The sequence below is a fragment of the Aquila chrysaetos genome, chromosome 3 (genome assembly GCF_900496995.4).
Source record: "Aquila chrysaetos chrysaetos chromosome 3, bAquChr1.4, whole genome shotgun sequence".
Taxonomy (NCBI): Eukaryota; Metazoa; Chordata; class Aves; order Accipitriformes; family Accipitridae; genus Aquila; species Aquila chrysaetos.
Genome location: NC_044006.1, coordinates 53,064,568 through 53,083,266, shown reverse-complemented (window position 1 = coordinate 53,083,266; position 18,699 = coordinate 53,064,568). Strand labels below are relative to the sequence as shown.

At 35.4% G+C, this 18,699-nt stretch overlaps 1 protein-coding gene across 3 annotated transcripts in view; it reads left to right on the top strand.

Annotated features, from left to right (window-relative positions):
- Positions 1–18,699, top strand: part of ANKIB1 (ankyrin repeat and IBR domain containing 1) — a 100,536-nt gene that overhangs the window by 69,836 nt on the left and 12,001 nt on the right. For all 3 annotated transcript variants that reach the window (XM_030008501.2, XM_030008502.2, XM_030008500.2), the window contains exons 5-11: positions 220–337; positions 3,578–3,786; positions 6,075–6,163; positions 7,918–8,062; positions 9,469–9,635; positions 13,899–13,987; positions 15,010–15,140. In XM_030008501.2, the coding sequence (XP_029864361.1) occupies positions 220–337; positions 3,578–3,786; positions 6,075–6,163; positions 7,918–8,062; positions 9,469–9,635; positions 13,899–13,987; positions 15,010–15,140 (948 nt within the window). The remainder of the gene's footprint in view (positions 1–219; positions 338–3,577; positions 3,787–6,074; positions 6,164–7,917; positions 8,063–9,468; positions 9,636–13,898; positions 13,988–15,009; positions 15,141–18,699) is intronic.

The following is an 18,699-nucleotide window of genomic DNA, read 5'->3' as shown; positions in this document are numbered from 1 at the left end:
GAAATGTGGAAAGATCATACTATAAATATTGCAGAATGACAGCGTTTCCATAAAGCTTTGCATGGTCATTGGTCTGCACAATGACTAAATTTTGTCACATATTACCTCATAGTTGAGATGATGATCAGTAACAGTGCTTTGAATGTTTTAATTTTAATATGGCATTAGAGACTAATGGAAAATACTGTTAGACATAAATTGTCTTTCTTCTTCTCAAAGCCATATGAGGGGCTAAGACTTCAGGACCTGCGAAGGCTTAAGGATATGCTGATCGTGGAATCTGCTGACATGCTCCAAGCCCCGCTCTTTACTGCAGAAGCTCTACTTCGGGCACATGGTAATCCAAACCCTTAAAGACTAAAGAAACTGTTTTCAGCAAAGTCAAAATTGCAGTTGTATGTTTACTTTTTATTTCCAAATAAAAGAGAAGTAACAGTTAATCAAAGACCAGGAAACCGTTCACACAATACTTCAGAGAGAAGTACAGCTGCAGTATGTCAAAAAGCATTGAGGCAAACAGGGAAACTGATAGGAAAGTGATTCAAACTAGGAATTACAGTGGAAGACATTTTAACTTAAGCAGTGTGGAGAAACAGAGCTTTCCTATTTTAGTGAGAGACACAGAAGTAGAACTTCCATGGTTTTATATGTCAAAAAAGTCAAATTGATTGTACCTATTTTTGTCAGACCGTTGGTTTTCTGCCACTCTATATTTGTATATAAAACTGGATCAAATTTTATTTATTATTGTTGCAATAAAAGCAGTCTGACCATTGTAATAAATGGCTGGAAGTTGCCTTGGGGTTTAAAGCATATGAGTGTGTGTCCTTTGAAGGATTTTTATAGTTACTCTTTTAATACAGGGTATACTTTTCCATGTGTATATCTGTAACTAGTTTAATTTCACTGAAATCAGTCTGTGCTCTTGTCGTGTAATTTAAACTGGGGTTGTCAGAATGGAGATATACTGAATTCAGTGTGTTTGCTCCAAACAAAAGTATCTCTGAAACTCAGTGGAAGCTTTAGGCTTTAATTCAGTGATTCAAAACTTATGCTTACTGAAGCATCTGCATTGTTACTGTATGCCAAAGGAACTACTCAGGCAGTTAATGGTTTGCATGCTCATCAACGTATTGCTGGATTAAGCTTTCATACCCTATTAATTTTGTGGACTCCTTGCAAAAATAAAAGCGAGAGGGAAAAGTGAAATAGGAGAACATTATTTTAAACCCACAACATTTGGCAGACTTTCATGAGGGGGTATGGTACCTGAAACTCATCTCTTTTACATTATTTTCAGTAGTTGGTATTTGTGTTCCTTTTAACATTGAATTAAGTCAACATGACCTTGTGCCAGTCTGATGATATTTAAAGCACAGTCTTTGCGTATATGTTTTTTAATGTTGATTATTTGTTTAATTCTTATGATGTATTTATAATTTGTGCACTATTTGAATGCTGTTTTGGATTCTCAGAATGCTCTCATTAAGGCTAAATATTACTAATATTTGACTAAGTGGGTAGGCAGATTGTGTAGCCTGTGCATATATTTTGAAGAAAATGATGGCAATACTGTTGCAGTACAGTCCATAATAAGTCCAAAAGCAGTGAGGTTGATGTAAACTGTGGAGAAATGTCTGCCAGCACCTAGCAAGCAGGAACTGAAAGTTGAGAAGAAATCAGTCTGTGTTGGAAAGGTCGTTCTACTGATGTTGCCTTAGTGATGTAGTGATAACTTAACGCAATTGGCCAGTGCACAGAAAGAAGCACCGACAATTTGCAAATCATGAGAAAGTCAACTATTTTGCCTGTAGCTGTACTCATACACTGGAAATTATTCAAACAGAATTTATTTTATTTGAAATGAAGACATAGAAGTGGTTCAGCCTAGTAAAGGGTATAACTGAGCTATTTACAAAGGCTTAGACAATTAGGAAGCATCAAATGCCAGATTATAATGTTTTTGCATTTAATCTTGAAATTCATAAAAGAATAATGTGAAGTCTTAACTTAATTCACACTTAATGTATGAAAAGCATGTTTTAAATTCTTGGAAAGATCATTCTTATGTACTACTTTTAATAGTTTGCAGACAGGTAATACTTAATCCAACAAACTTTGCTTTCTTTTATTATACAACTATACCAATTTACTAACACAGGCTGTAAGAGTTAAGAGTGTATTTCTTTTTTCAATCAAGAGACAGAAGTATGTAGAGTTACAGCCAAGATAAAAACTGTTATTATGGCGGTCATGAAAATAAATAACTTTACAGTTTTTCTACAAGTGTTTTTTCAACATTGTTCCTGTTTCTCTTCTAGTTCGTTATACAGCATTTGATTTCAGGATAGAAGAGAGTCAATTTAGCAAATGTAACTACCTCATATTTTACTAAAATCATAACTTAGTAAAGAAAACACAGTGGTATCCATTTAGTAGCATGTCTTAACCCTGGGTAATTTTAAAGATACAGTACAAACAAAGGAGCTCAAGAAAACTTTTAGCAAATTTTATCTGTATCTTAGCATCAGTCAGTTCCCCTCTGAAAGATTATAAGCTCAGGGTAATTTGAAAAATGCTAATAAAGTTCATAATTTTTGAAGTGTAAATATGTTCAGCGTCCATGTCTTTAAACAAATGAAATTAAACTAGCCTATGATATGGTTTTAGATTCAAATCCATATAGGAATTGGGTAGATTTATATTTAAATGAGAACTTTTAAGTATTTTTAATAGAAAAAATCACTATTCTTAAGATAGCTTTAGTATTACTCTTAGGAATCAGAAACAGAAGACATTTCAAACAATGATTAAAAAAAATTTGATTTAGGTTTAAGTTCTTCATACATAATAAAATTTGTTTCACTATTTCTTTTTTGTATATAAACGGGCACTGTTAATTATGAGTGAAAGTAAAGCATTCAGTAACAATTATAGAATAAAACCGTGGTAAGAATATATGAAATTTTTTTGCAGTCAGGTGGAGGGGGGGGTCTTTTTTTTTTTCCCCAGAAATACATCACTCTTATATGCATATATAAAGACTGGTAACTCATTAGGTCACAAATCTTTTTGTAATCTAGTTGTATCTTAGTCTTCTTTCTTCATTTGTAGCACTTGGCTTCATCTTCTTGAAAAACCACAATAGATGAAAGTGAATGCATATTGAACAACTACTTTTTTCATAGAAAAGGAAAATATTGAAAATTCTCTAGTGAAAGGGCTGTTATATTTTGATCTGTCTTTGCAAGTCACTGCAGTTCTGGTTTCTGATTGAGTCTGCTGGCTACTACAATTGCTGTGAATAAATAATAAAAATAATTTTATTTAAGATTGATATTACAGGGAAAGGAGATGCTTGTGATGCAATTATTTACTTAAATACATTGCATTATGTATTATCTTGGAATGTGTTCTGTAAAATCTAATGTCTAAAGTTCCATTCATACTTTATCATTTTTATTTATTTCTAAATTTTTTAGCTTAGTGTTTATATATTCTTTTGAGGGTGCAGTTACAAAACATATTTTAAACATTGTCAGCTGCAAAATTTCCTGTATCTGTATATTTATTGAAGACTGGGACAGGGAGAAGTTACTTGAAGCATGGATGTCTAATCCGGAGAACTGCTGCCAGCGTTCAGGGGTTCAGATGCCAACTCCCCCTCCAAGTGGATACAACGCATGGGATACACTCCCTTCTCCGCGAACTCCACGCACTACTCGCTCTTCTGTAACTTCCCCTGATGAAATCAGCCCCTCACCAGGAGATATTGAGACAGCTGTGGTAAGTTTATAAATAGATCTGAAACTAGCAGGGCAAAAGAGCTTATTTCTAAACATAGCACACCTATGTGGATAGGAGAGCTGCATTGTCATCTCATTCTGAAAATACATTTGTAAAGGTGTAAAGTGTTTTCTTTTTCCAAAAGTGGTGAACAGAGAAGTTGACACCTTACACATTCTATACAATAAGACAGTCGAGCATCTGGCTAATATAAAGCACTCTGTTTTCACCTTGGCTGTCACTCACAAAGTAGCATTTTAGCCAGCTCCAGTCACATCAGTGCATTTGGCTCTTTTGAGCTTCTCCTCATCTAATACTTACCAAGATGTTCACTTTCATTGTATCCATTTCCTTGAATGTACCCAATGCTGTGAACCCTGCCTTTTGAAAATTTTTTCTTTAGAAAACAAAATTCTCTTTGTCTGCATTTTGAAATGTCAGCCCACCAGTGTACTGTAAGCTTATAATTACTTTTAGTATGTGTGGGCTGCTTCAAGCGGTTTACAAGGCTATTGCAAATCTGAAATATGAAAGCGCCTTTCATTAAAATCAGTGTGGTTCTTTTGGAAGACAGAGTTCTCTTTTTAATAATCCGCAGCTGCAGCATTATAAAACTTTTGCTCCATGACCTAAGCATTTTTGTGGAATATTACATGCAGTCTTCCAAATGCATCGTCCCTAGATCTCATATTAAAATTAAGATTTTGCATTCCTGCATAGAAATCTTTTATTTCTCTAATTGTAAAATGCTGGAAAAGATGCTATATAGAAGGAATAATGTTATCATACATTTATTTACATTAGCAGTTAAATATTGTCTGGGAATATTTCCTAATTAAAATGTGTAATGAAAGATTACACGTCTTCAGTTTTACATTGTATGTTTTGTTTTTCATTGATGGTCCATAAGCCAGGAATGCAGGTTTGGATAATGATTGCCATTCTAGATCTAGTGTGTCTAAATCCAAATCTAGATTTACACATTTAGTATTCCCATTTGTTTAAAAATCTTATAAAGAGCTATCAAAATAATATTTTCAAAATGTTGTTTATTAAATAATACATATTTTCTGAAGTCTCTCATTTTGGCAGGAAAATGAAAACTAAAAGGTATATGTAAAATAAACCCACAAGCTATAAAGCTTCTTTTCAGATTTTGCATTTACATCCTATCTTATAATTAAAACTGGCCCAGTAAATGTTCTGTACTTGATATTTTGAACTCAGGGCTTCATGAAATTTCTTATTTTAAAGTTACATTTTAAACAAAATTGAAAACTCATATAAATTTAATACTGAACATTTTTGATGCATTGTCGACTTCTAAAATATTTAACTTTGGCAAGACAATAAGCTGAAATGACTGAAACAACAATAAATGCCTTCATCGAGTTTTGCACTTCAAAGGCTGACTTTTTTGGTTTGGTTTTGTTTTGGCTATAACACAAGTGCTTTTAAAAAGTGGCTTACCGTAGGCTAACTTTTTGAAAATATCCTCTGTATGTATAGTATCTAATGTATTGAAAGGTGAAGTAAATTCTTATGCAGTCTTTGTTCCAATGGAAAGAAAAATCTGTTTGTACTCCCTGAAGAACTTGAATATTTATTTTTCATGCCTAACCACAAGCAATGAGTAGTTTCATCCCTATGCTTTAAATGTTTTCAGAGGAACGGTCTCAATATTCAATGTTATTTTTTCTATAGTAGCTAGTTGTATAAAATTCAGCAGTGGTATCTTCTGTTAGAATATTTGTAGCTTAACTTACTCTTTATTTTGATCGAAAGCCTCGAAGTATTTTTAAAAAATAGTATTTATGTAGATTATTGCTTAAAATAGTTGCTGCTGTTGCACAACCAAATTGCTCCGCCTTGATTTTGACCTGATTGTGTGAGATACTAAACATTTCCTGTAACCTCTGTCATCTCCAAACTCCCATTTCTGGCTGCCTGTGAAGCTGATAAAAAATTCAGGTCCCTTTTGTCCCTAGAACTCTAACTCTGAGGTCCCGGTGCTCTGCAGGGTGAAACACTTACTGAGCTGGAGGACATGACGGAAGGCACCCCAAAATGTGCTGTTTGGATGGGGTGGTATATAAACAGAGATACTTGATCTTTCCCATTTCTATTTCTATAGCTTAAATAACTTTTTTTCTGGCTACAGTTAATTTTTTTCCCCTACTGAGCAGTTCTTTAAATTTTTGCTGAGGTTTTCCACCGTAATGTGTCCTGCTAACAATATGAAAGGCTTTAGGGTATTTCTTAATCAGAAGTATTTTTTTCATCTACAGTGTGACATTTGTATGTCTAATATTTCTGTGTTTGAAGACCCAGTGGATATGCCTTGTGGACATGACTTCTGCAGAGCGTGCTGGGAGGCGTGAGTATATGTACTTTTCTATCTTTTGAGAAACTTTCATACTTGCCATTTTGAAGAGGGAAGGACAGAGACTGTAAACAGCTAATGTTAAAGTACTGTTTGGGTTTCAGAGAGTTGCTGGTTTGGCCCTATCAAATATTTAAGTTGTCACTCAAAATGGCCATCAACTGTTTTAGGCTTACATAATGTTTGGTTTGGTCCTGATTTAGCAAAACTCTTAAGCAAATGTTTCAAGCCTGTGTGTAAATAGATGAGCCTACTTTTGATTTGCTGAGTGTGCGTATGGTGTTGGTGGCGTTGGGGTTTACACTTTCTAAATTAAGCACATGCTTAATTCCTTCTCTTAGTTTAGCAAGCTAAACTTAGGCATCGAAAATCCATTTCCAGTCAGAAGAGCAATTAAAACGCTTTCTTACATTCAGGGTTAATAACTGAGGAGTAGATTTAGCTTGAAAGTTCTATTAGTGTAATGCTTTTGTTACTACATAATTTTTTTTAAAGTCAGAATAGTCATGCTAGTAAAGAACTCAGACATGGATAGTTATGCTACTATAAATATTAATCATACTTCCCAGGAATAATTATATCTGCATGCAGTGCTTTTATATTCATCTTTTCCCCATTCAGGAGATTGTACTACTTGAACTGTACCACTATAGTGTCTTGTTACAGTGTCATATCAGCGCAGCTAGTCCTTCTGCAGATCAGCCCCATTTTTATGAACCCATTCCTCCTTTGTTAAGGAAGAGCACTTTCTCTTCTATATAAGCTTTTAGAATGCAGTTCTTTTCAGTGGCAAGAAAATGAATAGTCATGCTTCTGTTGTCTTGCAAATTGTTATGCAGCGATGTAGAAGTTACCAAAAGATGACTGGCTTGACATGGTGCTTCTAAATTGGGTGCTGGACTACGTGTACTGCGATTTGTGCACACACTCAGACCTACAGTTCAATGTCAAGCAAGTGTTTGTGGTGGCACATCTAGGGTGGGATTCATCTTTCTGAGCCAGTCATTTCTGAGTTACTCGGAGCATAGCCAGGACTGAGTTATTCCATTCTAAGATACGAATCTAAGATGGGGTGAATTGGCAAGTCTCTCTACCTTAACTATTAAAGGATCCCAGGTGACTAAGTTAGAATATCTGCCTGTCCTTTAGATGATCAAAGTTAGATGAGTATCATCCTTGGTGTCAGATTAATAAGTAAGTTACAGCTTTTGAACTAAGCAACCTTGTGCACTGCTAGTTAAAAGTCCAGCTTTCAGCAGATTTCTGAGCTCGTTCTGTCTTGCATTCTGGTGCTTATGGACTGTAAAGTCTCCATTTAGAAATTTGTTTCCAAGAGCCAACCTATTTTGACTAGCACAGTTGTAAAAATTAATTGCGTATCAAATTAATTCTTTCCTAGATTAATTACACTTACATGTTCTGTTTCTGATTTAAGTTAGAAGTAATGCTCAGTTTAATTAAACATTGCAGAGCTGTCTCTGATAAATGGCAAGGACGGAGACCACAAACACATAGGGCTAAGCATAGCTGATGGTGTTCACTTTTGAACCATGACAGTGTTCTTTAATTTTTTTTTTAAATTATACTGTTCATAAAAATCTGTAGCCCTTTTGAGCAGAAAGGGATACTTCCTTTTCTTTGTTTTAAAATTGATTAATGTGAATATCTGTGAACCTAGTATAAAGTATTCAGCAGCCTTTTGATTTTTACTTTTTATTCACAAATACTGACTGACAAAATTCTGGCAGATTTTTGAATCTGAAAATTCAGGAGGGTGAAGCTCACAACATTTTTTGCCCAGCATATGATTGTTTCCAGCTTGTGCCTGTAGACATCATAGAAAGTGTGGTTTCCAAGGAGATGGACAAAAGATACCTTCAATTTGACATTAAGGTAAATTATCAAACTGTTCTTATACTCTTGAACTGTATTTCATTTTATAAAAAATAACTTAAAACTTCTATGTGAAATGCTGCAATACATCTGTAACTTTCCGAGTAGAAATTAATAAATTAATGCGTACAGTGAATAATTGGCTGTCTTATATGCCATAATATCAATGTTTGATATACCACTGAGAAAAAAGAGAGAACATTATATTTATTCCTTAAGCACAAATGCAATACTTCCATAATGTGTAATCTAATGCAGTATTAATAAAATGATTTGATCAAACTAATATTTGTAACGGGTGATACGAAGCTTTTAATCAGCCAGACTTGTTTGTGTTGACAATCTGAAATTTTTAAGAGTTTTTTGATTATTTTTATTACCAAGAGACTGTTTACATTCAGAAATAGTATCTGTTTCCATTTTAAAAATTTATTAGTACAAGTGAATTACTTAAATTTTTTTCCATCCAACGCTTAATATGATTGGTATATATAGGAAGAGAAGTAGGAAAACCTTGATTCGGTTTTCCCATTTGACTTCTTTATGTGTTTATTTCCATCATTGCAACTTGTTTTTAAAAGCAATCTTTTAATTCATCTTTTTTCTTTTACACTAGTGTAGTAATGAACTAGTCTTTGAGATAATGTGCTACTTTATCAGTGGTGGCAGGGCAAAAGAAAGTAGAGAAATATTTTTTCGTTTACAATAAAATACTTTGTGTGACAAGTCTCTTTAATGTACACTAAGAGTCTTCCACAATAGGATGCAAATTAAATGACCAGATCTGATTAATCTTTTACATCTTCATATTTCAAGTGGCTGGTGATCAGCATAGGTTCGAAGCAAAGTAGTGAAAGTTCCTTTTCCTCCTCATTTATTAGATGTAAGTTTTACAAAACAAAATCTGCTACATTAACCAAAAAAGACTGGAGGTAAATTCCTGAGTTAGTCTAGTTCTAATTTCAAGTTTATTGTGGGTGGGATATATTGTGGGATTTTTCTTTTAAACAATAAGGTAGGTTTTAATTCTTTTCAACTACAAGAGTCAGTTCTGTTAATGAGCACATTGCGAGTGCGTATATAGTAGTTTACAGTAAGCCATATCACAAAGGAATTGACTTGCACACATTGAACATTTTGTTTGGGATGCAAGTTATTTGCATCTTAGCATAAGTCTGGAGTGCTGTTGTTATTTCAAAAAAATATACCATTTTTAAGGTGAAGATTAAATTATTTCCTTTTTATAACTATTTTTAAAAGCCTGTCAAAGTAGCTACAAGATTGTCCTTATGCTTTTTGGCTTTGTTCCTTCAAAGGAAGATTATGAATACAGATTGTTTTATATCAATGATGAAATCTGATCTTATGTGGTAAAATATTTTCCTTTTTTCCTTTTTTTCCCCCAGGCCTTTGTTGAAAATAATCCTGCTATTAAATGGTGTCCTATACCAGGCTGTGAAAGAGCAGTAAGGCTAACAAGACAAGGATCAAATTCAACAGGATCAGATACACTTAGCTTCCCTATGCTAAAAGCCCCTGCTGTAGATTGTGGAAAAGGACATCTTTTCTGCTGGTTAGTACTAGAAACTTACCTACATCTACATACACTCACAGTCACTGCTATTCCAGGGATTAATTAAAAAGTCCCACTTAGCACCAAGCATGCAACAAAAATTTGTATGGGATGGTATATGACACTACTATCCTGTATCCATGCACTAAATAACCTCATATGCACAAATATTTTAGTATTTTGGGGCACAGCAAAGGTTATAGTACTCATTATTGGCTCTGTTAGATGCAAAACAGCAGTATGGAGTGTTGTGATTTTCTGTTCTGAGGGGACAGAGGAGAAGCAGGATATTGGTGGAGGGATTTTTGTGTGTGCTCTAGATAGTTGTAATATAATCGAAACATGGCACATTCTGAATTGTAGTACAGAAAATCAGCAATTTTTAGCTCTTTCTGAATTTTGATAGAATCACATCAAAGAAGCTGCAGTTTAAACAGGACTATGAAGGACCTTTTGCTTCATACATAGCTATTCTGTTTGCAGGATCACTCCAATCATTATTTCACTTTAGGAACAGCACTTTTTCTTTATGTTACCTTTTATTGAGTCTTAAGATGAGTACAAGCTCGAGAAGGAGTAAAAAGCCAGAGGATATTTAAAAAACATCCCTCAGATTATCTATCTTCAGCACTTCCAAGGAAAGGACAACAACGGTATCAACAAAAGCAAAAAAATAGTGGGATATTTTTCTGAAGTGCAGAGCAAAGCCCTATCCTAGTTCCTTGAGATTATCAGACTGACGGTTCATGACTATTGTAGTGGGACATCCTTCTTGAGGTTGGAAAACCAAAAAGAGTCAACCAAAGTATAGATATTCAGACAAGCTGAGTAATACTTCTTTTCATTTTTCAATTGAAACCATGATGCAAGAAGATGAGATCCTGAATAACGTGCATGATTCCAAATATCATAAGACTCTTAATGAAAGATGCTTCTGATTTTAGTTCTTTCCCCATATGAATGGAAAGGAAGAAGAGGAAAGTAGGCATAATGAAACAACCACAAAAGCCAGAAAACAGAACTTCTTGGGACAAGTTTGTTCACAATGGATGGAGAACTTGGAAAGAAACAAATCCTGTGGAAACAAACCAGAAAATGTTCTTACCAGTGAACATATAACAAACTTTAGTACTATTCCACAAGAAGCTACCATCCTCTCATCCTTGCTTCTGATTACAGAGAATCAATTTTTCCGTTAACCTGAAAGACAGCTTGAGACCACTTTAGTGTAATATTGACATGATCCTTCAGACATTGGCACCTTCTGCTTCCTTTACATGGGCTGAATGTACTAGCTCCCCAGAATGTCCTCTGAGTGCCTAATTTTTATAAGAAATATCTTTTTTATGCTTCCTGAAAATATTTCTGAATGTTCTTTTTATGTTAATGCTTTGAGATACTGCACAAGCAAATACGGTTAAGGTCTTGAAAAAGATCTCATTTTAGTAGTAAAATGTCCAAGAGGGGCTTTCCAAGGCATTTTTTTTCATCCCCACAGAAGCGAATGGAGAGTTTCAGCAATGGCAAGAAAATTCTGCTAGCAACCAGAGCATCCTGCAGTACTATAAATCAGAACCATTTGCTGAGGACAGTCATATTAGTCTTACAGTACAAAAAACCCCGTGTATGAATGAGTTCCTCTGCAGAAAAAGAAAGTGTATTCTCAGTTCAGAGGGTTTTCATCATTACTGTATGCTTAAAGGGAGTTTGCTTCATATCTTTAAAGTTCAATCAACAAATCCCACAGTTCCATACTTATGTCAGTTCTGCAAGTTTTACCCAGGTAATCTAGATCTTAGGCATTGTAATAGCAACTGAAACTGCATTTACCAAGAGATTCTTCAGAATTTATGCATTAGAAAACCCCAACCAACGCCTAGATAATCACTTCCTTTTTTTGGATCTATAGCCTTCCTGCTCATAAAAGCAAGAAAATTCTCTGAGTCTATTGAGCAATTTCCTTTTTTTTTTTTTTTATGTGAAAGTAGCAATGTTTCTCTTAACTACAGAGTTCCTTAGAATTTACTCATTTTTCATTACCCAACACTATCAGCACCTTCAACAAAATGGAATCTGTGTGTAATCTTTGTAATCTATTGTGACATACAAAATTCTATTCCCTTTCAGAAAAAGCATTCTGAGATATTTAAATGTAGTACAAATGAAAACTGCACAGATCCTATACCTGTGTATTATCAGGTACATTCAATATATTAGAACTCCTTCATGCTGTTTCAGAAGCACAAAGAATTGTAGCAGGCAGACACTTCTGGAAAACAGTTGTAGCAGGCAGTGCACATTTGGGTTTGCATCATCAGTACTCCTTTCATCCTAGATGGAGACTCAGAGTCTTCTCCTGTGGGAGAGGCATCTCTTCAGGTGCACTTGGGAAGCCAGTTATATGTTGCAACAGTGTTTTTCTGTTTTGATTCAAAATGCATTATGTGATATAAATATTATTATGAGGGGAAAGAAAATCCAGAACTGCATTCTTCTTGGATGATGCTTTTAGCCCTTCCATGAATTTTAACTTGTTGAAACTTGCTACAATTTTATTAAGTATGTACTGCACCTTCCGATAAATCATCCTACTGATTATTGAGGAAGGCAGTCTGGGGAGGCTAATGCTGTTAATTATTACAGCTGTTTGGCATTAGTTCCCTTCATTCAGTGCTGTCAGGGAGTCTGTTCAAAATACAACTTTGTTTCATAAAATTTTTTATGAGTGATAGGCAAAATGCTCTTACTCTAGTAAAATGACATCCCAGTATAAAAATCCTTGTTTTGGGGTGGGCTGAAGAAAGAACTTCCTCCATGAGAAGTTGTTCTTTAACACTTTGTTGTGACTATCCTATAGATTTAGATCTAGATATAGATACATGATACCTATATGATTGCACTTCATTAAAAATCCACATATTTACAAATTTGAAAACATCAAAGACACAACCTTTCCCTTCCCAGTAATAGATTGACTAATCAGCTTTTAACTTAAAACTGAGTTTATTAAAGTTAATTTTTGCTAGTTTCAGTCCTTTCTGGCAACAAATACTGAGTAAGAGGTCTTGGGTCTCTTGAAGTCAATGATTTAAGTGTACTACTGTCCCACAGAAGTGAAAGGTGTCAGTTTTCAACCAGGGCTGAGATTGCCTTATTACAGACTAGTTATTTATTCCAGTACAATCTTTCCCAGCTACGGATTTTAAGTATCTCCAAACCAGACATCCTTGTGTAGTGAATTTAAGCTTGTTTGATAGCAGACTAGCTAGTGGGAAAAACGTTGAAAACTGTTGCTGTAACCTTTTCTTTATTCCTGCATTCCTGCTTAAGATGTGGGCAAGAGCAATCAGAAGAGTATTGATGTAACTTCTGAATCTGCACTGCAGAGAGCAGTTCACCATTGGATCTGCAGAAAACTTGCATATGCTCTGATGCAGCTTGAACCCATCTGAAATCTACTCCCTCTGAATTGTATTGTTTGATGTGGCAGATGTCTGAGGCTATTTGCTGCCATTCCAGTAAAAAAAAGGAGTCATTACAAATCCAGAGTCCATATTGACACATCTACACCGAAGCACCATCTGGAAGCCATATATTTGCCACTGTGTAGCAGTGATTGCCATCCTTAAAGCTAGTAGTAACTTCCAGAGAAGCTCAAGGGATTCATTTCTCCACTGTGTCCATGTAACTAAGCTAAAGCCCCCATTTAAGAGACTCTGGTGGAAAGAGTAAACATCCATAAATACTTCATGCTGGTGTTGAAGGGCTTGGATCTTGTTCTAGATTAAAAGCCTGAATCTAGTTAAAGATTAATTATTACAACTGAATAGGTGCAAGTAATTCTACATAAAATGCATTTCAGCTATAGCAAACTAACAAGTTTTGGATAATCTCTTTATTCTGGTTTACCTTTATCACATAAACTATACTAGCACATTTCGTGGCACTAAAACAGTACCGGGGCATAACTCAAACGAACTACAAACCAGCTGATTTATTTTAGATTATAATTTTTAAAAGCTCTTTTCCGTTCCTGTCTCATTTAAATTCTTTATTAATCTTAATAATGGTCATCTGTGCTTGTGAGCAAGTAGTCTGAGAGTATTTTAAAATAATGTTAATTGGATGGCTTTTTATCTTCCTGACTTAATTAAAGTTTGAGTGCGTCTTCGTAAGTTTCCATGTTTTTTAGCTTGAACCTATTTTAACTTTAATTCTAAATCTCTAAATGATAAGTAATTGCATATACACCTTCATTTTCAGGGAATGTCTTGGTGAAGCACATGAACCTTGTGACTGCCAAACCTGGAAGGACTGGCTACAGAAAATATCTGAAATGAAACCAGAAGAACGTAAGGGACATGCCGGGGGGGGGGTTAATTTTTTTGCTGTTGTTTTTATCTTTTGGTTTTAGAGGGATTTTTTACTTGCATTAAGTAGAAACTCTACATTAGTTGAAAAATAGGGTAAAAGGGGAAGAAAATGAAACCCGTGCATGAAGGGCTGCCTCACACTTCAACTGCATATTAGGCAGCACTATGGTAGACTGTTTTTCATAAACAATTCCTCCCCATAAATCTGCATGTGGTTCAGTCAGGCCATACAAAACTCTTTTACCTTACTCTTACAGCTTTGTTTCATTAATTAATTGATTTATTCCTGAATATAACTTTATTTGTCCCGGACAATTTTAAATCTTTTAACCCAGTCTGCACTTCTGTTTGAGTTGTGTTCCATGTGGTTGGTTGTGTGCTCTAAAACTAATTCAAGCCAACAGGTGATAATAATAGTAAGGTTGAGGGTGAATTGCAAGGGAATTGTAGGGAATGGCTTAATGATAAATAACATTTACTGAAAAAAACTAATAAAGATTGGGTTTACACAGGACAGACATTTTCTTGGTCAACATTAACAAAAAAATTAAAGATGAACAGCAATTTCAATAAATACCAACTTAACTTGGTTACCACAGTTCAGAGCCTTTCCATAATATGTTATAAATATTCTGGAAAGCATAGAAAATTTTATAAAGAGGCAAAATACACCATGCTTTGTCAAACTATGCCGGTTTTTCTCATACATGTATTCTTTCATTTATATATTATATGTGTCAAATATATATAAGTTTATATAGAAATACATGTGTGGAAATATATAGGAGTAATACATGTAATAATAATATATAAATATGTATAAATTAGAAAATGTATATATTTATATACGTGAGAGATATATAGTGAAGATTTATGATAGTCTGTCAAGAAACATGTAAACATAAATCTTTACTAATCTGATTTTCACAAAAGATTACACAACTATAATTTCAACTTCTCTGGTTTTGCATGCTCCATCTCCTCCTGTCACCTTCAAAAAGTTGTGGGAGTGAGTGAGGCATATGAGGATGCTGCCAACTGCCTGTGGCTACTAACGAACTCGAAACCATGCGCCAACTGCAAATCCCCAATTCAGAAGAATGAGGGCTGCAACCACATGCAATGTGCAAAGGTAAGAAAGGCCCTTCATATAATTGTTTGTGAAACCATATTTCAGGTTGTGTATGTCATGTTTTAGGAGCACAGAGGTCCAAAATCTCTGGAATGTCATGCCTGAGATCTAATGGAACCTGTTGTAAGAATTAGATAATTTGCAAATGCCAGGTTACATTTAGGTTATTTAGAAAATGTTTAATATTTAGTGAAATCTGTTTGGCTGGCAGTTGAGCATTGTAATGATTGCAATTTCATAAACACCTAAGAATTACTGGCAATACAGTATGAAGCTTAAGGAAACGGAAGTAATTGATAGTTTAATCATCATTAATAATATGGAAGAGAAAGAACATTTTTAGTTGGCAGAAGATGAAACATTTTAAGTAATGGTAAGCTCTAATGAAGATTTTGCCTTACTACATTTTTCTTTGCATTATTTCTCTAACATAGCAACAAAACAGAGAAGTTTAAATGGAAAACTGTGAAGAGGAATTAATCAGTAAGAATGAAAAGGCAGCAAAGAGTAATTCTAAAAGAAACTTATTGGTGACAGCAGCCAAAAAATTAGTCACAAGTTTGCACTATGCTACCAAAATAGAAAAAATATTTTTTGCCATGAGTTCAGTATCATTTGAGAATGCTTTGTCTCTCAAATCAGTTAAAAGCAGCATATTTAGAATACTGTTTCTTTATGTCAGAAATACCTTATACGTCTCTGTGAGGAGCGTGCTGTTGGAGGAGCATCATTAAAAATAAGAAAGTAACACACACTTGACATAGTTGGCCTCCAATAAAATGCTAAGAGATTTAGAAAGTAATTCTCTTTATCTTTCTGGAAATGTGTTAGTCTCTCTACATCGCTATGCGGATCCCTTTTCTTTATATTAGCATCACATATTCTCTCTGTGATATGAATTGAAGGTTGGGGATTTTTTTGGTGTCGTTTCTTTGGTTTTGTCTGTGGCAGCAGAGAACAGATTCTCCTTCACTTTGGTTTATGCCAAGTTTGCTGGTTTGTTGGGTTTTTTTTTTTCTTAAATGATTTTTAAAGGAGCTCATAAATTCCATAGTGCTAAAAACTGTAAAAGCTATGTTTGTTGCAGGTTTTGCCACTGAGCTCATCTCAGTTGAACAAAAGTATGTGTGATGGATTGACCCTGGATGCCAGGCAGGCTCGAAAGCTGCTCACTCCCCTCCTCAGTTGGATAGGGGAGAGAAAATATAAGGAAAGGCTCGTGGGTCGAGATAAGGACAGGGAGAAATCACTCAGCAATTACCATCACAGGCAAAACAGGCTTGACTCAGGGAAATTAGTTTAATTTATTACCAATCAAATCAGAGTAGGGTAATGAGAAAATAAAAACTAAAACCTTAGAACACCTTCCCCCCACCCCTCCCTCCTTCCCGGCTCAACTCCACTCCCGGTTTTCTCTCCCTCCTCCCCCCCAGCAGCACAGGGGGACAGGGAATGGGGGTTGCGGTCAGTTCATCACGAGCTGTCTCTGCTGCTCCTTCCTCCTCAGGGGGAGCATGCAGCAGCACCGCCTAGGCTTAACAAACCACATCTGCTGCTTGGCCGCTGTCTGGGCCAAGCAGAAATGGTAACAGCTGAGCAGGTAACTGCTGAGTAGGTATTTCAGTCTCTCTTTTGCTGGCTTCAGGCTGGAGAAGATTTTGGCCATTAAACACTGTTGAATGTAGATAATTTAGTTCAGTACCATTCTGAGGTACTGGCTGACAGCCACAGTTTTCTTTTCTTCTTTGATGCTGTACCTTATAAACAGCTTAAAGTGTCCTTAAAACAGTCAGATTCCTTTTGTGGTGGAGAAATCTCTGCAAATAGAACCCGCCTCCCCTCAGCCAGTGAGGAAGAAAAGGAAAGAGTATCCTCAAGCTTGTTGCAGGGCTCAGACACAAGGTACAGTGGACACATTGCTTGTCTCTTCCTCCATTGAAGTAAGGGTCTGTGACAGAGCTTCTGCCTTTGCTGCAGTAAGGCCTGCTCAAGCCTACTACATGATGAGCTATGACCGCCTCTTAGCAGCTAGCGTGTGCCTTGCTGTAGAGGAGGATACTCTTTACTCATAAAATCACATTTCTATATTTAAGCAGGCATCGTACTGTTTTATGAGCCCAGTTTCTAAGGAGACAAGGGTTAGGCAGTCCTGCTCTCTCTCGCTCCCCTACCTGTAGTATTTTTTTTACCCTCTGGGTGCTTTGAACCAGATATGAAGGAACAGGAGGGGGCTCATGGATATTAAATTACTGCAAGTTTCATGAAACTTGGTAGCTGTATGGTGCAGAGACTTAATTTGTACTGCCACCAAAAGAGAGGCTGAAATACCTACTCAGCAGTTACCTGCTCAGCTGTTACCTCTTCTGCTTGGCTCAGACAGTGGCCAGGCAGCAGATGTGATTTGTTGTGCCTAGGCAGTGCTGCTGCATGGCTAGGTGAGCATAAAGACACATAAAACAGAGCTCAGGGTTTGGGGAGATGTGTAGAAACAGATGATGTGGTTTCAAATGTTCAATGAGACTGAGGTATGGAGGACCGTCTAGGAACACTGGGTGAATTGTGGGGTTTTGAGGAGGCTTTTGGAGATGTGAGAGATTAGAAGATATATATGGGGGGGTGATCACAGAGGGAAATAATTTGGGAGAGGCGAGATTATTACAGTAGGAGCATATACACACAAATTAATAGGAAGTCAAGCTTTATTAGTTCTGTTGCTTGTGAAACAGCTTGTTTCATACCATTTTTTGAATATTTTATAATGATTTTTTTCTTATAATGAATATGAGTGGTTTTGAACAATAGGAAAATGATGCAGTGATACACACAACACTTTTATACACAATTATTCTCATACTTCATACTCAGCACTCACCATTTTCTATAAGCAAGCAGCTTCAAAAAAACGTTTAAGAACAAAGAAGGTGCAGCACAGTAACAAGAAGAAATACCCTAGTCTGCATTGCTTTTTAGAAGAAAATCAGCATTACTGGTGAGACAAAATTAGCAGAAGTACAATGCAAGAATTAGATTTCATTTCTTCCTGTAATACATCTCCTTGATCATGTAAAACAACTACTGATAAAAACATCTGGTATGGACTAGGTATTCCTGGAAAGGATAAACTTAACAAAGAGAGAAAAAAGTGACTTAATTTATCTAATTCCAATAATAATATTAATGGCTTCATATTAATTAATGTAAATTTTTGCTTTGTTTTTTCAGGATTTTGGTTTGCTTATTTGTAAAACAGATAAAATAAACAGGATTCACCAAGTCGTAAAGTCTTTTGCCCGTCCATCCATAAATAGCTTCCAATTACTTTTGAAATAAACTAGCTGAGAACTCAGTGTTGAGTTGAGAATATTTAATAGTTTGATCTTCTCTGATGCAGAAAAGCCTCGATAAGTCAGATCTCCTTCTAAGGTGTTATCTATTTTGAAAGCTCTCCACTTAGTCGATGCAGAAAAGGCTCACCTTGAAGTAATCACTCTTCAAAGTTTATGTTCTGGTTTCTTCTCTCTTGCTTTAGTAGTTGTTATTAATGTTTTGTATCAGGAAC